This window comes from Colias philodice, chromosome 23, assembly GCF_061535455.1.
Source record: "Colias philodice isolate Cphi_HAF_F1 chromosome 23, ilColPhil1 Martin Lab GWU primary, whole genome shotgun sequence".
NCBI lineage: Eukaryota > Metazoa > Arthropoda > Insecta > Lepidoptera > Pieridae > Colias > Colias philodice.
In genome coordinates, this window is record NC_143108.1 from 6,830,738 (window position 1) to 6,858,670 (window position 27,933).

A 27,933-nucleotide genomic window follows, 5' to 3' on the forward strand; every position below is an offset into this window, starting at 1 on the left:
AAGATACTATAAATATTTTATGGATTCTCTAATATAAAATATCACAGTATTTTAAGATATCCGGTATCAGCGTTTTGACCATCATTTTTCTTTTTGTCATTGCGTACTAAGACCCCTGTAGAACCGCCATCCTGTTACAAATTACCCGAAATTTTGTGGGTCCTCCTAGGTAAAAATTTAAATAACATTTATTTACTAATCGCTTATTGGAATTTGTGCAGATAGACATACCAATCGCATAATGCAATAAACAATTGATGTCTTTACCTTTAGGTACCGTTTATATATTTTGAAAGACAGTTTTTATATGTTGTCTGAACATTTTCTTGTTACTTGTAGAATTTTCCCCTTAACTCCATGACAAATTTTTATTGTACAAATTCGGTAATAGGTACTTGCCGCTTGCCACAGTATAAAAAACACCTGGTTGTCGCTAAAGATTTATGTTTAGTTCACACTTCACGAGTTAAATTCTAACAAACTAACAAATTAATTTTCATAATATTTAGTACAGATCATCTGCAATATGAAACTTGTAATTTTACTTATTCTAATGTAATCCAAATGAGCATTAACCAAAAGGGTACTTTCATCGTAATTTCTAACCTTAAAAACTATTAAATAAAACACAAAGCTTCCTAAAATCATTTATTCAGCGGCCGTAATCGCCAGACTATTAGTACAATTGATTTTCACATTAATATTAACAGACGCTAATTGCGTAATAAAGAATTTGAAGATATACGGAATAGACACAGAGACCACGTCGCCATCTTTGCACAAACGACACGTGTCCTTCGTTGACGTCAGCGTTGTTATTATTGGACCGAGTAGGGTTCCACATTTCGTGCATAGCAATGCCTGGAAGAAATAGAAAATTATTTATATGTAATTTTGTAATTAATGGCGTCAAATGTTTTAATATTTTAGTAAAAGGCAATTTAAATCGGGAAATTTTACAACTCTAGAATTTAAAAGTGGTATGATGCAAATTTTATTTTAATGATAGGTACTTAAAGGAAATTAACTGAAATATTTAATAAATTCGATAAATACAAAATAGTATCTAGTAATTAAAATTTTGTTCATGTTACATAATAATGCTATAACAATGACAATAGTATGGCGATGCACCGCTACATCGATGTTCACGCTAGAGCTATGCAACGCTACATCGATGTTCACGCTAGAGCTATGCAACGCTACATCGATGTTCACACTGTGGCTATTGTAAATGCTGTGACGTTCCAAGTTACAGAGATATCACTTATAACAATGCTATAATGATATAAGCTCCCTCTCCCCGAGCGCACCCTGTACACACCTGCGTCTCGTCGGAGCAGTGCAGCAGGCGGTCGTGCAGCATGAAGGCGGCGCCGTGCGAGAGCAGCGCGTCTCGCTCCATCTCCCCGAGCCGCACGCCGCCGCCGCGCCGCCGCCCCTTCACCGGCTGCCGCGTCAGCGCGTCCATCGCGCCCGTCGTGCGCACCTGCACACACACGCACGTGTTAGTGACCCCAAGGTGACGGCACTGCTTCACTGATACACACACACATAAATTGTCCGTCAGACGCAACACATTCAACACAACATACATAAATTGTCCGACAGACGCAACACATTCGACACGATACACATAAATTGTCCAATAGAAGCAACACTATCAATGAGATTAGAAGCAACACATAAATTCTCCGACAGACGCAACACATTCACAAATTTTCCGACAGACGTAACACATTAAAATAACATACATAGATTGTCCGACAGACGCAACACATTCAACACGACATACATAAATTGCCCGACAGTCGTAACACATTCAACACAACAGATCTCAATTAAGTGAAAGATAGGTTTCTCTAGATCTCAATTAAGTGAAAGATAGGTTTACCAAATAAAATACTATTATACACAGTTATATAGCAGCATAACATTTTGGCTTTGTTGGTACACTAATTAGCATAATCGCTATCAATCCACTCTCGAAAAATTTCCAAATAATTGCCAAAATATCATTTCTTTCGAAAACTATTACACATTATCAATCACTAGCTTTCCGCCCGCGTTTTTAAAGAAAAGAACGCAAAGTACCCGTTCCCGTGGAATTTCCGGAATAAAACCTATATGTTAATCCAAGGTACCCTTTATATGTGTGCTACATTTTAATCTGTTCAGTATTTGCGTTTAAGAGTAACAAACACACACACACACATTCTCACAAACTTTCGCATTTATAATATTAGTAGGATAGGATTAAAATCTTTAATAATACAACAAAACTACATCTCATTTTAAACTACATCTTATTTGACTGACCGGTTTGCTTAGTAGTGGCCCTGCCTTCCAAGCCAGAGGTCGTGGGTTCGATTCCCACCCGGGGCAAATATTTGTGTGACGAACATAGATGTTTGCTCTGTGTCTGGACGTTAATTATCTAAATAAATATTTATTTAAAATTATATATGTATGTTTATCAGCCATCTGGTTTTCATAACACAAGCGAAATCTTAGTATGGGATCAGATCGTGCCGAGTGTGAAAATTGTCCTGAAATATTTATTTATTTACTAGCGGTCCGCCCCGGCTTCGCCCGTGGTACATGTTTACGTTTTCTCTACATAAGAACCATCCTCGTACTTCAAGGAATATAATAAAAAAAGAATTATCGAAATCGGTTCAGCCGTTCTCGAGTTATGCGCTTACCAACACATTTTGCGATTCATTTTTATATATAAGAAGATAGAATATAACCTACCTGCCACTTATCAGACACCATATGCCTGAGCCTCTGATAATGCACCAGACCAAAGAATATATCGGCTTCCATTTCCCTTCCGTCCACACCGCTATACATCCGCTCGGTTCCATAGTAGTTATACCCCCCGGCCTCTAGTAGCCTACCGAAGTAGTTTATAGCCGTGTCCTTTTCGTTAAAACGGAAGGGCGTTGCGTCGTGTACCTGTATTAATAAGACACATATAATAGTTGCGACATATTTTTTAGCTATTGCATAGCTTCTATCGCGGGCCTTGAGCGCGGGGACCGAATCCAGAAATTCCGTAACGAAAATACCTCACGCTCCCCACTCCGACCTGCACGGAGGTGTACATTTTACATATTAGAAACCTTATGCAGGTATTGCAATACAATATTATATTTAAATTACATTAATATTGTCACATACATTTCAATTTTACAATACACAGATTACAAATTAACCATAATAATAAAATTTAGATATGTCCGGGATTATACATTATAAATATTTGTAGATAACTTAGTTGGAGACGTAAATAAAAATAATTTGGAAAATCCAAAAGTGCACGCCTCATAATTTTTTTTTAATAAATATTTATTAATTATTATTTTTGTTTATTTAATAACAATTAAACCACATCGAATCAGACCCTGAAAAATGAAAGGGTTCTATTCCTGAGCATACTCAAGCGTAAGAGAAAAAAAAAGACTCGATTAGTAAAGTATTTCGGTCGCTATCGTGTTAACAAGAAAAAGGATCCGCACATACAGACACACGGACGTCCAAGACAGAACTTTTTTAAACTGTTTTTTAACTAGTTTAAATAACAAAAATGACATCAAAAATATCATGAACGTTAAAAGTAGTGTTTTTTCTTAATATGTGTGTGTATGTATTATCTTACAAGTGCAATGTATGATACATAAAGACATTTTAAGTTTGAAAAATCAGATGTTTTGCGCGAAGTGACAGTAGTACCCACCTCAACGCTTCGCTTATGAGGCGTGCAATACTTATATAGATGCATACAAGCGCGGATCCAGGGGGGGGGTCACGGGGTCATGACCCCCCCCTGGGCTAGGTCCACGACCTAAGTGGACCACTAATTTAATATTAACTTTTTTAAATTAACCCTAGAAAGATAATCATATTGAGTAGTACGGGAAAGATAGTCATGCGTCAAATTTACGCATGTTTCTTAGTTAGCTCTAAGTCGAGGTGTATTGTTTTTTTTCTATAATTTGTAAGTTATTATATATTTACAGTTATATTAGAATAATTAATATTACAAATAATTTATTTTTAATTATTTTTATACATATAAAAAAACGAAAACATTGTACGTCTGCTTTAAATCTACAATTCTTGTAACTCGTATTATTTCTAATAAAAACTTATTTTTAACCACAATTATCAGACTTTTTTATATGTTATATATATTTTGTACATATAGTTATATAAAAAAAATAGTGAATAACAAGTTTAGCACATATCATCGTATGCTCACGACATATAACTATGTTACATTTTTTGCAGGAGGAATTTGCCTTTCGTCATATTTCAGAAGGACAAAAAGTATAGTAACTACGTTTTTTTTTCTGAAGGCCTCCTCAGTACTTTCTTACGATGTACCAGATACTTCATTTGGTAACAAATTGGAGATATTATCACGCAAATATCTTATCAAAGCTGGTGATTCTAAACACCCACGCATAAACAAAAAAGACAGTTCCATGCTTCTATATTTCATGTTTTATTGACTCAGATGTTTTTGTGCTTTGTTGTTAACATTGTGGCTATAAATTTAATATGCAATATGCAGGTAATTTTATTGATTCTATAAAATAAAGCCATTGGCCATCTCATTGTCTTGCTACTATTGAACATTCGGTCTAATGCATCTACTCCGCCTTTTTCTTGAATGTAATATATCATTTTTGCTTTGTACCTCACCGGGAAAAGCTTCTTCTGTGTCACTTTACTCGTCATCTTCAATTTCGTAGTCCTCCTACTTCACTATCGATTTCTTTACAGGGATCCCATCGCTTTGCATAAGAGCGGCTAGTATACAATATTCTTCCAATTTTCTATTCCCAAATGTTTTCTATATTTTCTTCAATATGTATAAAAATAAATTTTTAACATAAGTCACAATATACAGTAATAATAAGCCAAAAAATATTCAAACTACCATAGAAGTCAAAATCTTAAAAGTCACGGTAAAGATAATCATGCGTAATTTTGACTCACGTAGTCGTTATATTTCAAAATCGGTTACACTAACTTTATTGACACCTATACCATAGGTTAGCTCTCAGTGACTTATGAAATGTCCTATAAGCACAGTTATGGATTCGCGACATTTAAAAAGATACAGCTATATTTCGAAAACGCAGGAGTCATTTTGACGCAGACTATCTTTCTAGGGTTAACAAATTAATACTGTTCAATATGATGTTTTTATTAAATATTGAGACATAAAAGTAATATAGAACAATGAAATCAATTACAAACGGTAACGGAAGAGAATATAACAAAAATTATAGAAAAAGTTCATTAGGGTCGACCTGTGGTCGTAATTTAAGGACAAATAACAGGTTTTTCGATTAAAAAAAACCATAACTGCGGAATAAAGTGTAATGATAAAGTTGTATGTAATTAATTTTTTTTCTACAACTTTTGCTGTTACACTTTTCACACAAAACCTCAAATATCGAAATATCCAGTTCGTGGATAATACATAAAATAGCAATTTTTTTTTTTCAAATGAACACTATAAAATACAGTCCAATTACAACAAAAAATCGGCCAAGTGCGCGCCGGACTCGCGCACGGAGGACTCCGAGCAAACATATTTTTTTCATTATGTTGTATCTTACAATTTTGTTTAAAGGATTTTTTTCTTTATCTGTGCTTGTAAATGCGTAAGTCGTTGCTTTTAACCAAATTTCAAGACTGTGTTCACGGGAAGTACCTTGTAGGTTTTGATTGATGATTCCCTTGCAAGTAGTTGCGAATTACAGAATATGCGGCTCTAATTGCTTTTTCTTCAGATTGCGTTGACATAGAATTTGAATTAAATAACAGATTTAAGTTATTATAGACCTGAGTTCTGATGTGAATATCAATTAAATACATGTAGACGTTCATGAGTAAAGGGATTGTAAGTTTAAAATTATTTAAAAATATATTTTTATTTAATTTAATTAAATAATTAGGGTTTTCGCAGTTATTACTACATCTGTACTATAACACGATACTTTTTACTCAATTTCAAGACTGTGTTTACGGGACAGGGTGCTCCCTGCAGGTATAGATTCCTTTGATAATGTCGAAATCCTACGGTCCCTTGATGCTGTGAAAAATTCAAACGTTTTAGCCAACGCAATCAAAAGATGCAGCTGTAATTGCTGAAATTTTTCGACACTCCCTAAGAAATCAAAACCTACAGGGTAGTTCCCGAGTACACAGAGTCATGAAATTTAGTACAATCAAACGTCTTATAACGCAGACTAGCTTACCGGCCGCGGCTTCGCCCGCTTTCTCCAAAACCTTATAAATTATATACTATTCCTCGTGAATCACTCTATCTTTAAAAAAACTGCATCGAAATTCGTTGCGTAGTTTTAAAGATTTAATCATACATAGGGACATAGGCACAGAGACAACGACTTTGTTTACTAATTGCGAAAAGCATGAATTTTTCCTTAGATTATAATATTAAAAAAATATTAAAAAAAATTTTTAACTTACAACCCTGTTACTCATGAACGCTGACATGTATTAACTTGATATTAATACTAAAAAATCAAGTCTAAAATACCTTTACGCTATAATAAAATCAAACTTCTATGTCAACGAATCAGAAGATACAGCCGTAAATGCCGAAAAATTTCGCAAATTTCGACATTCGCAAGGGAATCAAAACTCAAAACCTACAGGGTATCTACTTTCCGTAAACTCAGAATCTTGAAATTCGGTACAAAGCAACATCTTATAGTACAGATACAGGAATAATTGCAAAGAATATATATTTTTCAAGTTTGTCTGCCTGTGAAGACCCTTTTTCTCAGGAACGCGTGGAGGTATCAATCTGAAATTCATACCGAATACTCAAATCTACGGTTCCTTATAGCTGTGAAAAAATCAAACTTATAAGCCAACGCAATCAAAAGATACAGCCATTTATGCCGTAAATTATCGCAAATTTCGACATTATCGCAAGGGAATCAAAATCTATAGGTATTGTACTACTTCCTGTGAATACAGAGTTCTGAAATTTGGTTAAAAGCAATGTCAGCACAGATGGAGGAAAAATTGCTAAAACATACATTTCATGCTTAATATCAACATTCGCAAGTGTTGCCAGGAATCAAAACCTACAGGGTTCTTCCCGTGAGCACAGAATCTTGATATTTAATCTTTATTTAATAGAAACTTACGTCTTATAGCACAGATAAAGGAAAAATCGCAAAAAGCATAAATTTAATATTAAAACATATAAAAATGTTTGTACGGAACTCTTGGTTCGCCAATCCGACTCGCACTTGACCATTTTTTTTAAATCTACGTATCAATTAAATTACCAAAATATAGCTTTTGAAAATTGACCACGTCTATGTGACCCCCCCCTGGCACTAAAGCTGGATCCGCCCTTGGATGCATAGATATACATTGATTGCGATTGATTTATTTGGTAGGTTTATTTGCCGATATTATTACCATAATATCTTTCAATCACGCCATGAATTTCTGGACAACAATTCTAAAAGATGTATAAACAGTGTGATACAAGAACAAGAAAATTAAAAATATTAAACGTACAACATTTTCACCGTTATCAAATGTTTCTGAATAGTCCTTATTAGCCAGCATATTCGTATTAAGACCCCTGTAAATAACTATTGAAGCCTTGAAATCAGTTATATTTATTTCTTATCCATTTTACTCACATGCCCATGCAAGCACGCGGCTTTCCCCGCCATGCACTCTATCATCATAGCAATTGTCATCCGGGATGGAAATCCGTGCGGGTTGAACAGGATATCCGGGATCAACCCGGATTCCGTGAATGGTAGATCTTCCGCCGGCCATTTTTGTGAGCAAATACCCTTTTGACCAGCCCGGGACGCGAATTTGTCGCCTACGGTGGGATTTCGCTGGAAAATAATTAAAATTAAATAAAAGTAAACAGAGGTTTCTTATATTAAAATTTTATTTTCATTAGTCTGTAACTTTTCCTTTGTCTACCCGACTTATTTCAATTTTAATTATAGATTCAAATAATTTATGTTTTTTAAAGAGAGTATTGTGTCGCTCATTAGAAAACTCTGCTTAATCGCGTAGGCAGAGTTTTGCCACACCCCGGACATTCCATACAAAATTACCGTTTTGACAGTCACACTGTAGAGACTGCAAATGTGTGTGTTAACGCTTTATGGTTGGCACATTTGTGACTAGCGTAAAAAAAAATTCGCGTTTTTCTGATGAAATAAATCCGTAAACAGCACAATATCTAACCATTTTCTACGAAAAACGATAATCACAAATCCAAAATAATAAAATTACTTTAAGTCAATTTGATTAATGTTGTCAATCTTCGTTGAGTATCGTCCTTGTAGAAAAATGTGGACCATTTTAGACTGATCGTGCGGGGTGAGGTAAGTGTTTAATTTTGGCGGGAGGCGGAGAGTGTCCGTTCTGTAGCGTTTAGCTACTATTATGTATTCTGTGGTTTTGCCTCGGACAATATGATAGATTTGAGTTATTTTTCACCAATGTACGTAGTTAAGGCATTTATAATAATTTTACCTGTACACGTAACATAATACAAGCTCGTCGTGGAGCTTTCGGTGAGAAATCCCCGCAGAGTCTTACACTATCAACTAACGCTGTTTCCTTGCCGTGGAAACGGGACACTACGTATTGAGCTCTATCGTCGTCGTAGTAACTGTGTATGAAACAAATATAAAAAAATAAAGTAAATCACTTTAAATACACAATAAAATAAAATCACTTTACAGAATAAAATCACTTTATTGCACACAAATAAAAACAAATCAAACATAAATAATACAAACAAGATAATACGAAGCGGTACAAATAGGGGGCCTTATCGCCTTATCGCTAAGAAGCGATATCTTCCAAGCAACCTTACGATATAGGAAAAGTTTAAAGAAAAAAAAAACAATTGGATAGTCGAAGAAGCATAGCGAAGCATTATAATATAAAGTGCATATATAAAAGTATAAGGAAAAAAATCGTTAGAAGAAAGAAAAAAAAAGTGCATGTGTGCCGAGCACACGTGTCAGAAGTGAAACTTCTTTGGCAAGATTCAAAGATACCAAAATCGTTGCCTTACTCCATGACGTGCTGGTATTACCATAACGCATTTGAAATTTTACTCTCAACGCGTTTAAAGATATTTCACTTCAAAAATATATTAATAATCTAAAAGATGATTAAGAAAGAGAGAAGTGAAACAAAAGAAAAAAAAAACACTGGTCTATGATTTCACATCTGTCATCTCGCTGATGTGAAATCATAGACCAATATGGTCGAATCGGTTTATGTGTTTTTAAAACTAAATCTGGAGTGCAACAAGGTACTGCTCTTGGTCCATTTCTATTTCTAATGTATATTAATGACAAACGGTTTAATATGTCGAGAACTTCTTGAATTCGATGAAAAATTCTTTATTGTACACCTTACAGGACAATTTAAACACTTATTAACTAATTTAACAATGTACAGAGGGCGGCCTTATCGCTTCTTATAAAAGTCAATATAGAAACAGTCTGCTATATTATAATAAGAAAAGGAGGTATTAAATCTAATAAAAAATAGATCACAACTGACCAATAGAAAGGATTTTCGCTTTCCAACCTAGCCCCAACCGCCGGCAATCCATCGTCATCTATAAACTTGGCTAAATCTGGCTTATTCGGGTCCCTCGCGAAATATGAAGTTGCGTTTTTCAACTCGATAAACTGAGATTTGTAAACTGTTCCCGCTGCGAAGCCTCTCTCGTGGGCTGATTTGTTTATTATCATCGCGTCTTCCATATCGTAGCCCTGGAAATGTATATTTTTAAGAGTTGGTCTGTTTTAGTAGAATAAAAATATTTTTTTAGAATATATATATATAATATATATATATATATATATATATATATATATATATATATATATATATATATATATATTTTACTAAAATAACAACAATTGATTGAGCTTAGCTTGTAATCTATCTATATAGTGTTTCAAAAGAAACTAATTGTGGTATATTACATCACATAAAAGAGAAAAAATTGTCAGAAATCTATATGATTAAAAATCAGTAATACTGTCAGTACAAAAAAAAACAGTTTTAAATTTTCTTATAAATTTAGTTATTCTAAATCGAGTTTCTCAGCACAAATATAGGTGAAAAAAACCTTTTTTATTGAATTTTTTACAGCAATAACGTATATTATAAAACAAATCAAACAAAACAACAAGTTAAAATATCCTAACTCAGCAACATACACACAAAAAACAATCCAAACCAAAACCGCACTTACCGTATAAGAAATAACGGCCAATATCGCATTAGTTCCCATCGGATAATCATCTAAACCCAACAGATCATAGTGTAAAGGTCTAAACAGCGGTGTAGCCCCAGTTTGTAACCTATATAACTTGGTTTCCGCGTTTGTAGCCCACGTGTGTATCGGTGTACCCATAGTTTGCTTACCCATTTGGCATTGGTACATGTTTCTGGTGAGAATTTGAAAAAATTGTATAAAATAAGTGTGAAATATAGAGAACTAGCTGTGCTTCGCGGTTTTACCCGCAGTGCTCCACTCCTGTTGGTCTTAGCGAGATGATAGATTGCCTATAGCCTTCCTCTATGAATGGGCTATCTAGAATTTTTCAAATCGGACCAGTAGTTCCCGAGATTAGCGCGTTCAAATAAACAAACTCTTCAGCTTGATAATATTAAGTATAGATAAGAAGTTAAGGATGGTTTAAATGTGGTTTCGATATAGTTTGGTTTCCGCGTTTGTAGCCCACGTGTGTATCGGTGTACCCATAGTTTGCTTACCCATTTGGCATTGGTACATGTTTCTAGTGAGAAGATATGAAAAAAGTATAAAATAAGTGTGTAGAAATTAAGAAATTATGATTTTTCGTGTTTGTTCGGTATGGATAAATAGCAAAACATTAACGAAATGATGAAATTTGAAAATTCTTACTTTATTCTTATAACTGCAATATTACCCTGAAGGCCTATTCAGATTATGAAAAATGTAACATTTTATTGTCTGTAAGGGCCTATTCAGATTAGAATTATTATTAGAATTGGTATACTGCATACGCGATTAGTATCTCTGGTTGTAACAAAATGTATGTACCTGCAAATTAGATCTGTATATTCCATGTGTTTGTGTTTCTGAGTCAAATAAACTTTATTTTATTTACTTTTTTTTATCTATAGAGGTAGTAACTAGTATATACTACGTAAGAGATTTAATAGCGTTCCCATCGGGATACCGCTACCCACAGCGGTTACTGCTCTAATCTGAATAGGCCTTTAAAAACAAGAAAATTTTACATTTTTCAGGCAAATTTAAAAAATATTTTATAATTATTTCCCATGAATTTGTATTAACAAATAAATACTGTATGAAATCTTAATAATCATTACTTATTAAAAATCAATAGTTCTTACCTTGGTGATTGGTTGCAATCAGGCATAGGAACCAGTTGGGCCAAATTGCTCATAAACGCCGATTTTGTAAGTTCCAAATGTGTTGTTGTGCCTTAAAATAAATATATTTCTCTGTATTTTGTTAAGATTCATTCTTACTAATTCGTTTTATAATATACATAATTACATATCTAGTAACTATTGTGTTACTTACGGAGTTGTCCTGGTAGCGAATTAAAGAGAAAATGAAAAATTAAACCACTTGTAAAGGGTCACACATTAAAATAGTAAAATCAGTGATATTCTAGTGCAGGAGACAGATCAAAATAATGTAAATTGAATATGTTATTTATAATGTTAGCATAAACATAGTTAAAATTATAATTTAAATTATTAAAGTTATTTTTCCCTTAAATAACTATTACATGTTTAAAATATTAATTCGGAACACTTTTAATTATTGTAATTATTATTTTTAATTCATCACTTATCTTAAAAATCATCCTCATTTTTAATAGGAACATTACAATTGATCAAATAAAACTGTGTACAGCATTAATTAAAAAAAAAGATTATTTATAAAGAATTATAGAGGATCACATGAATATAAATTTGTAAAGAATAGAAAAAATTCGATCACGAGGCGGGACTCGAACCCGCATCCTTTCGCGCCATTCCGGGGCGGATGCCTGACCAACTCAGCGCCAGAGCAATCGAATTTATTCTATTCTTTCAGTTTTATGTGTCTAAGGGACACACCGCGCGCCATCTATTGAAATGATTAACAACCATCTCAACCAATATGAAACACTTTTCAGTGAATAAAATAATGTCACGATGGAACACGACCTTTTTTGTTATATTTATAAAGCATTTGAATGCCATAAAACCAAAATATCAATTTCAAGGATCACATGTACTTTTTTATTTACTAAATCATTTGTACACATTTCTATGTCTTTATAATATCTAATCTATACCCGAAATAAATAAAATTATATTACCTTTAATAATCTCGGTCTGTGTGACAGCTATATCCAAATACAATTGCTCCATAGTGCCTATTAATTCTAATTGTCCGGTTGCTAAATTTATTACAGGTCTCATCATTCGAGCTTCTGATGTGAACAGGAATATTCCCGGGTATTGTCCGGGAGTCTGGAAGAATATGTTAAAACATATTTTATTATTCAATTTATATGTAAGAATTAAGAATATAATATGACAAAACAGCCTTTATAATATACTAGCTTTCCACCCGCAGCTTCGCAGTCAAAGAAAAACCCGCATAGTTCCCGTTCCCGTGGGATTTCCGGGATAAAACCTATCCTATGTCCCGGGGTAAAAAGTAGCCTATGTCCTTTCTCGGGTATCAAAATGTCTCTATACCAAATTTCATGCAAATTGGTTCAGTAGTTAAGGCGTGATTGAGTAACAGACAGACAGACAGAGTTACTTTCGCATTTATAATATTAGTATGGATACCAGGTGACCCAAGAAGTAGTGATATTCTGAAGCTGGGAGGTAAAGGACCTAGAGGGATACCCTTGTAGGTACTGCGGTTTTTTAGGGTTCCGTAGCCAAAATGGCAAAAACGGAACCCTTATAGTTTCGTCATGTCCGTCTGTCCGTCTGTCCGTCTGTCACAGCCGATTTACTCGGAAACTATAAGTACTACAGTGATGAAATTTGATGGGAATATGTGTTGTATGAACCGCTACAAAAATATGACACTAAATAGTAAAAAAAAGAATTGGGGGTGGGGCCCCCCATACATGTAACTGAGGGATGAAATTTTTTTTTTCGATGTACATACCCGTGTGGGGTATCAATGGAAAGGTCTTTTAAAATGATATAAAGTTTTCTAAAAAACATTTTTCTTAAAGTGAACGGTTTTTGAGATATCAGCTCTCAAAGTCGTAAAAAGTATGTCCCCCCCCCTCTATTTTTATAACTACGGGGTATAAAATTCTAAAAAAAATAGAGGTGATGCATGCTAATTAACTCTTTCAACGATTTTTGGTTTGATCAAAGTATCTCTTATAGTTTTTGAGATAGGTTGATTTAACTGTAATTTATTATATTTGCTGCTACGGAACCCTTTGTGCGCGAGCCCGACTCGCACTTGGCCGGTTTTTTTATATTTTAGGGCAAGTTTTTAATAGCTGAGCGGTAAAATTTTAATTAAGATTTGTTAAAATTCCGTTTCTTACTACATGAGGTAATACAGCACTTTTTGGAACACTATAAGGAGGTATTTTTAATCATTTATTAAGACGTTTCACTCCAAAGTCACAAAGCGCTATATTTTTCCTCTTCTCTACGTTAGGTATATGAAGTTGCAATTTACAAAAAAAAAAATATTTTCATCTTAATTTTTTCATTTTTTTTTAATTAAATGTTAACCCACTATCACGACATGTAAAAAAAGCACAGATAACAAATTCCTACCTGTGTTTTCGGCGCCAAAACGATCTCAGTACTAATCGGCACATCTTCCCCTTTAACTTTGAGCGTTCTCAAGTACGCTATAGAATCTGCGGCTGAATCTTCCGGGAAATACCCGACAAGTCGGCCATTTATGAAAACTGGGTATGTATATATGTCCTGGGATAGTGGCGTATGAGTTACCGAGCTTATGGGGTCCATTCCTGCAAAATATTATATTTAATTTATCTCAATTACTAGAACGATTTTTTTTATCTTTTTACCTTACGATATTAAAATATTAATTCTAGACTTCTTTTAAAAGCAGGGTTTGATCACCGTTTCGGTATGCATTTCTAAGGAAAAGAGCATTCAGTGGGTATTTATTTATAGAACGATAAAATATTCTTTTCACAAACTTTTTTTTCTTTTGTGTACGGTAATTCGAATAGTTTCGCACATAATGAAAAAATGTGGCCAAGATATAGATATGCTCAAAGAAATATTTTAATTATACTCACCACATGTTTCCAGTACTTTGGGTAGATTTTCAAGAACGTTCGGCTCCAGATATGACGTCACCTAAACAAATAATCAGTTGTATACGTCATTCCTATCAATATAGATTAAACACATACTTTACACGTTTTCTTTCTGTAGTTTTTTTGCATTTTAAAGATATTTACTTATTTTTTGTCATTTTTTCGTCACTAACCTGCGCAGACGCAGTGAGATGATTGAGCAGGCCACACGGAGCTCTACAATTGGTGTTTTCTTCTAAATTATTTTCTTTCTTTATTAATTTATTTATTTAATGATTTATTGCTCTGAATAATTTACAAATTGAGACTTAATCTAGAATACATTGTAACAAACGTTTTTAAACGTTAAACGTTTTTTTTCATTATAACGATTTTTGAAGTGAAACTTCTTTATCGGGGTTGGACAAAAAGGAGAATGCCCATTTTTGGTACTGGTTTTTCTCATGAATCAATATTATTAAAAAAAATCTCGGCAATTTAGAGGCCTTCTTACCGGAAAATATGTTTTGAACAGGGAATGTTTTGTAAAATCTAATAAGACATGTAATTGTTTAGATCCGTTACCTACCATAGATTTAGTATCCATTACCTCTTACATCGGTAACCAAGCGGTAACTATTATTACATTTACTATGGTAAATAGCTAAGTGTATTAATATCGATTATTGTTTTCCTTGAATTACATAAAATCACTCTTTATGGTATTGTTTATATACTGCAGGTTGTTTTAACATAGATAGTGAAGTAAAATAATATAAATATATATATAAAAAATATATGATTATGACATAGCTTGATAGGTAACCAGTTATTTCTTCTTTGTTTCATTCTTCGAATATGTAGATAGTGAAAAAATGATTCAAACAACAAGTTGTCTGAAAGCATAAGCTCTACGCATAGATTAAATAATATGTTAAACGAAAAATAACCTTCGGACGAAAAATGCTACCAAAAGGCTAAACCACACATAAACCTAACCAAATCGGGGTTATTTAAGTTTTGAGGTTATTTCACATTTTTCTCAATATCTTGAAAACCCCTGTTTTTATCACAAAAAAATCAATTGGTAAAAATCTTTTGAATATCGAAGAACCCTCCAAAACCACTCTGGCATTGACGCAACACTGTACTGTGGTCCATACTTTCATGGGCATTCTCCTTTAGTGTAACATTTTTGCGTTACGAAGTACGCGTGACATTTTTGCGTTACGCCGTACGCGTGACATTTTTGCGTTACGCCATACTCGTGACATTTTTAAGGTCATAAAGAAGTTTCACTTCTTACGTGTGTACTCTAGTACACGCATACATTTTTTTTATTAAATTTTTTGTTGTTTTTTTGTATTTATTTCGTCACTAACCTGCGCAGACGCAGTGAGATGGTTGAGCAGACCGCACGGAGCCCCGTCCGGGGTGTGTACGGGGCACACGAAGCCCCACGCGTCCGGGAGTAACTGTCGGGCCTCCGTTGTTCGCATCTCCATGAAGAATGAACCTCGGTGGATGGCCCTGGGTGATTTATTTTGAAATGAAAAGTTTAGCGGGAAAATTAATTAAAAATAATTAATAAATATCTAGTTACAGATATAATTTGTTCGTTGAAACCTTTATTTATTTACGACAATTATAAAATATTAATGAAAGCTGAATCGAACGCTTCCAATAAAAATATATACGTTTTAATGCGCACGAATTGAAAATAATAGACGGGAAACGGGATTAAAACTCATTTTATGTTTAAACGCAATTTCTTTCGCAATTTACACATATAAACAAGTTCCAAACCAATATTTGTAAACGATTCCTTATATTTATAACAATAACTCACTTAAAATGCGACATATATCTCATCCTATTAATATTCTCGGCCACTATAGTCAACCCCTTGTACTGTGGAAGGTTCAAGCTATTCGACGGCGCGTTCCCAGTCGATATCATAGTCTCCATCTTTTGTTCCAAACTACCCGCAGATCTGATAAACTTCTGGATGTCTGTCTGTGAAATTGAACAAATTACAATCCGAATGAATTGTATTTATAATAGTTATTAATAAGCAAAAACAAAACACTCACATTTTAGTAGAGACTTTATAATATGACCTTATAATCCCCGCAAATTGCTAATGCGCCTGGCCGCCATTTTGATGACGTAATGATGACGTAATCTCGTGACATTGAACACTCAGTACCACAGACATGTATCAAGATAGACTAAGCGAGTGTATGTACTTCCCGTGTCCAAACTAAGATTATGAAACTTACTTGACGCTGGCCTACACTCAGTCCGCGCTTGCAGTTCGCCAAGGAAAGACGTGAAGCTGAATAAAGTAAAATGCCGAATTACGCCGTTATAAACTGTAGAAACTCCACAGCTGTGAGTGGCCGAGTTAGCAGAGATGTTTCCTTCCACCGGTAAGTAATTTTCTAATCAGAATATGCACTATTTATTTTAAAATCAAATAAAGAATATCTGTGGAAAACGATCGTGACAAACACGGATACCAAATCATACGAAATGATTCGGAATACATTGCGGCTTTTACTTGGCACGGTAAAGATCGAGTCGTATGATAACAAGCAATGAATAGCGTCTTCTCATTTTTCTGTCCAATTTTGTGGTTAGTGATGTTCATTTGATGCAACAGTTCTCGATTCTAATCGATTTTATAATCGAACAGAAAAATGATAATTTGAAGGAGCAATTTTTCAGAAAAAAAGGCATAGATTTTTTTTGTCATTTAATACGACTTGACCTAGAACTTTTAAGTATTTTAATACAAAGGTACTAAAAATAAATATTATGACATGGACGCCATTATTTAAAGTGTCATCTTGGGAGTTTTTTAAGAAAACTCCTTATTGCTTAGACTATGTTTGTTTTTTCAGTTTTCCAAGTAACCCGAACATAAAAGAAAAATGGATTGATGCAACGGGACATAAAGATTGATTGATTGACAGTTTCATTACTTTCTTTCGATGGCCTCTCTAGTACGTAGTACACGGTAACTCAATGGGCATATGTAAGAATAAGCTAAAACACATTAGTTTACTTGTTAGAATATTAAAAGGTTTATAAATTTATTTTATCATTCCTCTGTCTATGGTAATTATCATTTTTCTGTCTTGAATCGATTTAGTAATCGATTACGATTCATTTATTTAATTACCTCTTAGACATAGATCTAGTTTGATCTGATTTCTTTCGATTTACTTCGATGGGATAGGACGATACTAGAATCGCTGCGGGAGTTGCGTCCTAATCGATTTAGCGTAAAATGAAATTACCATCACTAAAAAGCGCTCGTGACGTCATAACGCGTCAAGGTCAGTACAAAAAATATGACACGCTTGGTTTTCATACAGATCGCGGTACTTGCGTAGTCTATCTATGTCTGTGCTCAGTACCGTTAGCACCACCGGCCGGCTGACGTGCGGGTGACATCACGTGGGTGTTAATTCAAATCAAAGCAAATCATTTATTCATCATAAATACAATTAAATACATCAATCAATTAGACAAGGTTCCAGCGCATTAGCAATTTGCAGGGATTATACAACCAATAGGAGTGTTGCTACACTCTACTACACTCACTACACATCAATGATACTAAAATATTTTACGTAAAATAAACAACTATTGTAGAGCCATTTTAATAGGCAACATTTGACAGTTCAACAAAATTCAACAACGTAACCTAGTAACCACGACATAGAATAACATGATATTTCGTTTTGTTAGAACTGCACATTTGTTTAACTTTTTTCAATTACGATTACATATTTATAATAATAATGACCGATAGAAGTAATTTTAGGACTTGATTTTACTGATAAACCATTCTAAACATAATGAACAATTTCTGATTTAAAGAACTGACGTCGCTACAATTTTGTGTCAATAAACCTTTTTTCTTTTTAAATACCAGAGACGTTACTCTAAAAATCGAAATCTGACATCTAGAATCGAATGCATTGATTACTTGGGAATAAAAATTATCATAAATTATTGACATGTGTTTCAAGTTCGATTGACAAATGTTTCAAGTCCGTATCGATTAATTCACTTTAATCGATGTTTTTAAGCAGGTTACCACCCTATGAAGATAAAATTGATAGACGTCAAATGTTGCCTATTAAATTGGCTCTACTATAGAATAATGAACAAAAAACTCTGCCTAGAATGGGCGTATACAATAGACTTTTAACATTACTTTGATGAAATTATAAAAGTTGAATCAGTAAAAATAAAGACAAAAATAACTCACGGAAGTAATTTGCAATTTATTTCCCCGTTTGATGAAGACGAATTTCATGACATTCAATAGATTTTGCATTCTCTCTTTAAGCACTTGGAGATAAAGATGTCCTCCCACTTGTAACTCTTGGACCATCACGGCGTCCGCACCTTCTACCTGTTTAAATAAATTATTATTATATATTTTTTATTAAACATCTTGTCGTATGATAATATAATGATAAATTTAAATAAATCAATGAATCTTAGTAAAATGTTATAATTGAAACAAATCAATGAATCTTAGTTAAGCAATAAGTAATGTTTGTATTTAAATTAAATGTAACAGTCAGAAAAATAGAATAAACTGTTGTGTAAATAATGTATTCTAGTCTCTAGGTAAGTCGTATTTTTCAAATTACATTTGACATTCTATAAACAAAACTTCCAATCGACTATTTAAAAATCGTGTGTTCATTGAAATTACCACCTTATTTAGTGGCAATAACATTCAAAGTCACTTTTAGAAAACTCTGCCTATGTGTGTATTACATAGGCAGAGTTTTGCATCAGACAATTTTTGAGCGTGTTTGTGAGTCTAGTTATCTATTGTATATCAATGAAATTGACACATAATTAAATAAATAAATATTTCAGGACAATTTTCACACACGGCACGATCTGATCCCATACTAAGCTTTCGCTTGTGTTATGGAAACCAGATGGCTGATAAACATACATATATAATTTTAAATAAATACTTATATTGATAATTAACACCCAGACACAGAGCAAACATCTATGTTCATCACACAAATATTTGCCCCGGGTGGGAATCGAACCTACGACCTCGGGCTTATGGAAGGCAGAGCCACTACCAACCATGCATTTATATGAATTGACACATAAAGCTTATTAACATTCCTATTCTTAAAACATATAAAAACATTAATTTGTTTGAATTGTGGTGGAACAAAGTGCGCATTGTTCATAATAAAGTCCAGACAACTCGCCAAACAATTGGCATACATTTAAATAAAGATTATTTCTTAGTAGGATATTCACTTACCTTACACTTATTCTGTACAACATCATACAGTTTTTGCGTCATATACACTAGGCCATTAAACTTATCCTTATAATCGTTTAAATGTATCATCACACATCTAGATAGTAAGAAATCTGTGGCTTCTAAATCTGTGGCCCACGGGGGTAATTCTGTAATCTTTGCTCGGAACATCTTGCCGAGGTAACAACGACAATCTTGGTGTGTGTGTAGACCTTCTTCGTGTAATTCGCGAAGCATGTTTTGGATACAGCTACAATATTTAGTTTAATATTAAGAAAAACAAAATTATATTATGTATATACTAGCTTTCCGCCCGCGTTTTTAAAGAAAAACCCGTTCCCGTGGGATTTCCGGGATAAAACCTATCCTATGTGTTAATCCAAGTTACCCTCTATATGTGTGCTCAATTTCATTGTAATCGGTTCAGTAGTATTTGCGTGAAAGAGTAACAAACATCCATACATACAAACTTTCGCCTTTATAATAGTATTAGGATTACGATAGGATTAAACACTACAGAGAGCTTGAAGTGTTCGAAACGTAAATGTTTAAATCGCGTTTAAAATCCGTTAAAACTTTTAATATAATAACAAAAATACTAGTTTAACATTCACATGTGATATATTAAATATACACGAAGTAATTAATATGAAAATTTTCACCTCATCTTTTTCACAATTTTGAATATGTGTATAATAATAACACTAAAAAGTAACTATTGTGCTTTCTGCTATAATGCATAGCTTTAATAAAAACCTACCTCTCTTACCTAATAACCATTGTTTAACTTTAATAGTACTCTTAGGGCAGATTTTTCAATCTATGGTTAAAATTTATTCATCGAATAATGTATAAAACTACCATTTTAAAAACGTATTCTAATTGCCCGTATTTGACAGCTTACGTGATATTTATATACACACACCGGCACAATTAGCGGAACAAAAACCGACGCGCGAGAACATCGTCTGGGATTTGAACGAATGGCAGCAGGTTCTCTTTACTGATGAGTGCACAGTTCTTTTAAAACAGAACGATGGGAGACAGCGAATATGGGGACGCAAAGGAGAACGCCACATACAGTCTAATTTTGAACACACAGTGGCTTTTGGTGGCGGCTCGATTATGGTTTGGGGAGGGATATGTTTGGGAGCTCGCACGGAGTTAGTGATAGTCACAGGAGGGACCATGACAGCAGATCGATACATCAGAGACATTTTAGAAGAACATGTTGTACCATTTACACCATTTATTGGTGACGACTTTATTCTAATGCAAGATAATGCTCGTTCTTGTAGTGCACAATCGGTACAGGCATATCTGAGCCACGTAGGTATACTGGTGATGCAGTGGCCAGCAAATTCCCCCGATATGAATCCGATAGAGCATGTCTGGGACTTGCTAAAAAGAAGGATTAAATCCAGAATGCCACCCCTCAAAAATCTGAATGAACTTGGAAACGCATTACTTGAACATTGGGAGCGGTTGCCTCAAGAAATCATCGATAACATAATCTGTAGCATGCCCAGACGAATGGAAACCATAATCACAGCAAGAGGGGGAAACACTCGTTATTAATTTTGCTTTAATTTTATTGTTAAATCATTTAATGCTTACTTTTTTTTCATTTTTTGTGATGGTTCATAATCATCTGAAAATTTGACTTATTTCAAATTTCTTTATTTTTCAATAAAAAATAACGAAGACTTTTCAAAGTCGTTGTTAAAAGATGTTAATCAATTTGTTATTTTGTGTCTAATTACATTTTCGTCAAATATATGCGTTATTATCTCATAGTCTTACTTTTTTTTCTGTTCCGCTAATTGTGCCGGTGTGTATATTTTCGTGTAATACTTTATTGGACGGATAAGTTTTATCCAAGCATTGAAAAATCGGCCCTTAGTAATTTTTTACCAAATTAAAACTCACTTGACATAATACAAATCGTTCTTTTTTCCGTGCAATAGCAATCTATATATATAATGGTCCGGCCAATCAACCAGACACTTCATTATAAGTACTAGAGGCGCATAGTACATCACTTTACGATGCGAGAACATTAGCTTACTCGTGCCGTTTTGTAGGAAATGTATTACGTTGTTCTGAAATAAAATATTTGTTTTACATTCAAAGATGCATTGACTGAAAAAAATTAACAAAAAGGTTACAGTACAAGAGCCGCCACGTCACGAAATTTTTGATTGAATGAAAACGCTCATGACGCAGACGTTTTACAATATGTACAAGAAAAATCATATAGCAAAATTCGTGTCGTAGGTGACATGCTATTCGACCACGACGCGTAGTTCTCAACATTCATTAATAACAAGACGGCCTTTGTTACTTGGATGAATTTGAAATTGTTGTTCTAAAGAAAAACTTAACGTTACTTTTTATTTTAGTTTGGTAGTTTTAAGTGTAAATAATAAATATACGTTAGCAAGGAGCAGCGAGTGCCAGCATTGACTCTTTGTATACATTTAAAACACTCCATTGCAATATGTCAAAAACCAATGTACACTTTCACACTTAGAGCGTATACGCACTATGCGGGTAGCCGCATTGCGGGTAGCCGTCCGGCTGACCGCAAGCACAATTATGTACGTAATATTCATTTCTATGCGCACTACGATGCGGCTACCGCAGACCGCACAGTGCGCATAGAAATGAATATGACGTACATAATTGTGCTTGCGGTCAGCCGGACGGCTACCCACAATGCGGCTACCCGCATAGTGCGTATACGCTCTTAGATTAGGATAATATTGTATAGAAGTAAGGAAAAAACAGTTTTATCATTGTATTAAACTTACAGTGGCCGTCTGATCGGATTGAACACATCGCATCAAAACACCATACTCTGTAAAGAGGTTCCCGCGCATTTTCCACCCAGATCGCTTGATGGAGACCGGATAATTACGTCGAGTCACTAGCAACATGCGCATAAGACGCTCGTGACCCTGGAATGTGTATTAATTTTTATATTAAATGAATCTCAACATAATTATTTACTTGTTTCTTAAATTATGATCCCCATTTTAAACATTGTATGAAGTTTTATAATGTAGTCTATTAAAGTGAAACTTTTATTACATCGTCTCAAACTTTTTGGTCTGTGTAGCGCATGTCGCGTGTATCGCGGCTGCCGAGTAGGTATACCTACTCGGCAGCCGACCGTCACGCGACATGCGCTACACAAAGCAGTGTTCGGAACCGTTCGAACAGTTTCACTTTTACCGTGGTTTCATAAAACCACACAACATTTTTTATTTATTTATTTAACATTTTAATACAGTTGTACAGACAGGAAACCTTAGACCTACTCATAGAAAAAGACAGAGTACAACTTATTTCGTAGTCTTATCACTTAGTAGTGATCTCTTCCAGGCAACCATGGTAAAAGGTTAAGGTGATGAATTAATTTTTCTAACATTTACGGCCCTTTTTAAACCTTCGTAATTTTTATATTATTAAAGTTGTCGTGATGAAAATTCTTGACAAGAAAGTTCAATAGTAACACAATACGTCTACCGTTTTAGAAACATGATTCCATGATATTTTCTCGATAGAAAAAAAATACAAAGTTCTCATTGTTATTTTTTTTTAATCTCTGGCATCTTCAAAATAACAAACGTAAAGTTACGACTTTTTGGATATTAACTATAAAATATACAACCTATACGTCTACCGTGTTAGAATTTTGAAATATGCGATGGTTTTGAAATAAACAAGAAATACTTGAAATTAGCGCCTGACCAGCCAATATAGCGAGAGCCGCCCTGTACCTTCCTACCCCGATCGCTGCACGAGTCATTCCCGCTACGGCCGTCACACGGGGAACTTGTGTCGCTTGCGCAATCGTAAAAAAGGGTGACAACACGATAAGACAAAATGAGACAAATGGGGACAATAAAGAAAATAAGAAGAAGAAACATAAAGGTTGGAGGAAAAAGAATGCTTACAATTGGAACAAATTAATGAAGTAAGTTGGTTTTATTTTAAATTTGATGATAATTGTATTATAGACGATGTTTGATATGTACCCCTGTTTTAAGTACATAACGAATGTGTAAGATTTTTTCATTTATAGCATAAATAATCTTTTCAGAAATCCGGAATCCAGAAGGAAAATAAACCCACTGATTGTTCACAATGTGAACCCACTCCTTCGTAAGTACCTTTATTCAGTCAAAAATGTATGTTATCAACGCTCTACTGGTTTTATCGCATGATTCCATTTTTAGCAAAAAGCAACAAAGTGCAAAGAAATAAAAAATCATGGTGAACTTAGTGGAAGTATGGTGGACGTAATATGGAATTATGGAACAGGAGCTCGTTGGAGTAGTATTATATTTTTAAAAAATACGAAAAAATTTCAAGAATTTCTTAGTAGGTGGTAGATAAGTATGTTGTATAAAGAATTTGATGTTGATATTTATTTCATTTATACTTACTACACCTGTGCGGGAAATTGCTTAGTACTAAAACCGGTTTATATTCATATTTACATAGTAATGTGAGTTTTCATTTCGAAAAATTTTGAGTAAGTATATTAAATTGAGTTCCTGGGTGATCTGGAAACACAATTGGGCCCGGAGGATGGCGCTGCAGTCACTCCTCCTAATCACATGAACCGATTTGGATGAATATTTGTGTGCACATTTCATTGTTGTGGGATGATTGGTTGATTCGTTTTCACATTAGCTAATATTATGTATTTTTGTTGTTAGAAAGTAAACTTAATTTAATGTTTATAATACATTATTATTGGTATAAATAAGCCAGTGTTCGTCTCACATTGCTGTACCTGCCTACCTATCCTACCAGGGCCTAACTTTGTTCTGGCTATTTTATTTTGATTATTTGTAATGAATAATTACAATTATAATAGAGTGCAAAAAATAAATACATGCGTCAATATATTTTGTGTTTTTTTTAAACAATTTTTTTATTTTAAAAAATATCATTCCGACCGCGGCTTTGCCCGCGTGGAATTAGGTTATATCGTGAATCCTGTTTTATCCCACAGAAGTGTTCAGTTCGGATAAAAAGTATCCTATGTGTAAATCCAGGCAATTAGCTATATTTTATCAAAATTGGTAATGTAATCTTGACGTGATTAAGTAACAACTAACAAAAAAATATACAAATTAACATCCAAAGTTTCGCATCAGTTTTACTGTATTAGCGATATCTTCCACTCTTGACTTTGACTGAGAAGAATTAGGGTTTATAACTTCTTTCAGAAATAGTACCTTTCATTTCTGGGCATGATGTAATATCTACGTCAGCATCAAATTCTATCTAAATCAATTCAGTAGTCCGCGTAATTAGGTACCATTTCATTTTTTCAGAGTAACAATATTTTTTGTTATTTTAAAGATTATTTATAACCTGTATTATTTTGTAATAAAGTAAACATTACGAAATAATAATAATTAATAATTATTAATAATGTCTAAGTAGTTGTTAAAAAGAAGATAATTTTGTGTTTATAAGCAAGAAAATAAAACCAATAAATCAACAATTAAATATATGTATAACAATATTATAACTGTATGACGACTCCATACATGTTTGTCCCGAGTCGGCCAGCGGCAGCGCGGCGAGTATGCAAGAATGACTTCGCGCACACCCGCGTTCGCGATAGCGAGCTATTAGACTCCGCCCGCCAAGCAGTGAATTTTTTTTTGTGTATCGTCTTAACAAGCAAAAGATCACTTATTGGCAGGATGCTAACAATAAAAATTTTCAAATTCAAATAATTATATTTTCAAATTCAATATATTAAGTTTGTTCTTTAAACTACCATCTTTGAAAAAAAATTTGATTAACATATTTAACAGATGCCCCATAATAATTTTTACCCAATTTGATATTCTCCAATATCAGACAATTTAATAAGTACAGCATAATCAAACATACTTATATATTTATTTAAATTAAATGCACACAAGAGATCACGATCTTGTTAGCCCTATAAGCGTTACATTTTCGGGAGCAGATCGAAACTCAACAAAATGTGTACAATAATTACATGCAACAACGCGATATAGTTTAACAATTAAGGTAAATAACATACAATATTTACAGTGCATTCTGTCTGTAATAAAGAATCTGAATAAAAAGTTAATCTACAGGCTATTTATATCCCTCGAAATAACACAAATAGATAAAAGACAAACGAATATTCCATATGTACGAAGTAATTATTTATATTTTGTTGGTGTAATTATTTATTATATTAAATTATATTAAATACTAGCAATGCCCTGCGGTTTCACCCGCATAGATAGCGATATCGTTACAGTGAAAAGTATACTATAGGTCGGACTATAGGTTTAATTTTTAATCACATAAAAATCACCTTTACCCCGTCCCGCACTACGGCCTTTTTTTTTTGTTTTAGTGGCGAAATCTTTCATAGATACCCACGGCCTCCGGGGGAGGTGCCGTGGGTTATGTCGGATTCCTACCGACGAAAACCCCACTGTGTTCCGTCAAGACGCATATTGGTAGAATTCCTCCGTGACCCCCGCACTACGGCCTGCTCGAACAGTATACCTACTATTTTCTGTAGATTGACACTTTTAAAAATTCGTTATATCTTTTGAATGGAATATCCAATTCTTTTCATTTAAAAAGTATTTTGCTGGTATTGAAACAGTCTATAATAAAACATCATTTAATGGGATAAGGATTAATATATGTGTATGGATAACATGGTTTGATTACTGTCGGCACTTCTATTTACTTTGAAAACGTAAAAAAGTTGTTGTAGTAACATAACTACTGAAGATGGACATATGGTATCGCGGACTTTCTTGTAGATATTGATCCATTCTATAATACCGTAGAACATTTTTTTGTTCTATCTTCAATAGATTCCGCAGCGCACGCGATGACAGAAGTTTTATTGAGGATTTTTTTTACACCTTGGGTTACATTATTGCATTTTTGGTAAGGATCTCTAATTTTTTTGAAAATGCAATATAGCCTATGTTGCTCAGTAAAGATGCAGCTTTCTAATGGTGAAAGAATTTTTGAAATCGGTCCAGTAGTTTTTGCGTGAAAACCATACATACATACATACATACTTACATACATACTTACAAACTTTTCCTCTTTATAATATTAGTATAGATTACAAAATTGTAAGACTTGTAATTACCTTCACAATGAAATAGCCTCCCCACTCGTCAGCATGTTCATTAAATTTTACAAGCTCCTCAGGTGATAAACCATCGAGATGACAGGCTTTAGACTGAAAAAAATAATAATATGATGATGACGATTTAATGTTTACAATAAAATTAGTATTTAAATTTAATCATTTGTAGAAAACAGTGTACAGTAAAATGTTCAAAATCTACTATATTAAAGTCAGAAACAGTTAATTTGTGATATTAATTTATTTTGTTCAACCACAGTTATTAGGGGCTGATACAAATATCAAAAAATCTTTACAAATTGTTTGAAAAAATTGTTTATAACTTACTTTAATCATAATCGGCAAATGTCCCAAGGACCTATCCACCGAAATACTCTTTCCATCAATAGTTATCGTCAATCTGACTTTAAAGTCCCCCTTATACGTCACCGCTCTCTGTCTACATTCTGTAGGCAAAACCCTTTGGTTTTTAACACCTACAGCTTCCATAGGAACACTGGGCTTCGCGAATGTCGCATCATCTATCTGGATTTTCACTTTTTCACCCGAATTCAGCTCGAATTCTACGGGAAGTAAGTCATCTATCGCCGATTTTAAACCATCCGTAAGCATGTAGTTGAAGGAATCTATGTGAGGCGCTCCCAAGCATTGTAGGTACTGAAACATAAATATTTAATCAGCTAGTATAGAAAAGGATTATGAAATTTTACTACATCATTAACATTTTAATAATACACTTAAATATAGTTAAAAACTAGTTTTTTCTACTCACTGGGTTAGCAATTTTCGGTGGCTTACTATAGTTCGGATTACTTGTATATGCCAATGTAGGCTTTTGCAATATCTTCTTTTGATAACTTTTATCCATTTTCATTTGTACTTTTACTCATTGGAGTAGTATTATAAGCAAAATAAATTCAAAATAATGCAAAACACGTGCTTTATTTAAATGTCAAATTCAAATGACATTTGTTTACGGCAATTGACATTTGACATAGAAAAGGACTTTTGATAAAAATATTGCTAGTTTATAAAACTGC

At 33.7% G+C, this 27,933-nt stretch overlaps 1 protein-coding gene and 1 long non-coding RNA gene across 2 annotated transcripts; one reads left to right on the forward strand and one right to left on the reverse strand.

Moving 5' to 3' along the window:
- Window positions 1-635: 635 nt before the first annotated feature.
- Window positions 636-27,863, reverse strand: Polr1B (RNA polymerase I subunit Rpl135). Its single transcript, XM_089709852.1, has 20 exons — window positions 27,666-27,863; window positions 27,221-27,550; window positions 26,894-26,986; window positions 22,536-22,682; window positions 21,652-21,824; window positions 19,723-19,972; window positions 18,685-18,831; window positions 16,249-16,415; window positions 15,782-15,929; window positions 14,400-14,460; window positions 13,903-14,102; window positions 12,456-12,609; window positions 11,473-11,563; window positions 10,322-10,517; window positions 9,619-9,833; window positions 8,572-8,710; window positions 7,713-7,919; window positions 2,758-2,961; window positions 1,325-1,489; window positions 636-861 (listed from the first exon to the last, which is right to left on the reverse strand). Exons 1-20 carry the CDS (start codon window positions 27,765-27,767, stop codon window positions 649-651), a joined length of 3,402 nt encoding a protein of 1,133 aa, XP_089565978.1. The 5' UTR covers window positions 27,768-27,863; the 3' UTR covers window positions 636-648.
- Window positions 23,471-24,203, forward strand: LOC149478121 (uncharacterized). Its single transcript, XR_016317497.1, has 3 exons — window positions 23,471-23,704; window positions 23,831-23,892; window positions 23,967-24,203. It is a non-coding gene; the product is annotated as an uncharacterized LOC149478121 (long non-coding RNA).
- Window positions 27,864-27,933: the final 70 nt, after the last annotated feature.

Coding starts and splice junctions, on each gene's coding strand:
- Polr1B (XM_089709852.1), bottom strand. CDS start 27,767: ATGAAAATGGATAAAAGTTATCAAAAGAAGATATTGCAAAAGCCTACA. Junction 18,832..19,722: donor TTGTACAGAATAAGTGTAAG/GTAAGTGAATAT, acceptor TTATTTAAACAG/GTAGAAGGTGCGGACGCCGT. Junction 862..1,324: donor ACTGCTCCGACGAGACGCAG/GTGTGTACAGGG, acceptor TATTTCTTCCAG/GCATTGCTATGCACGAAATG.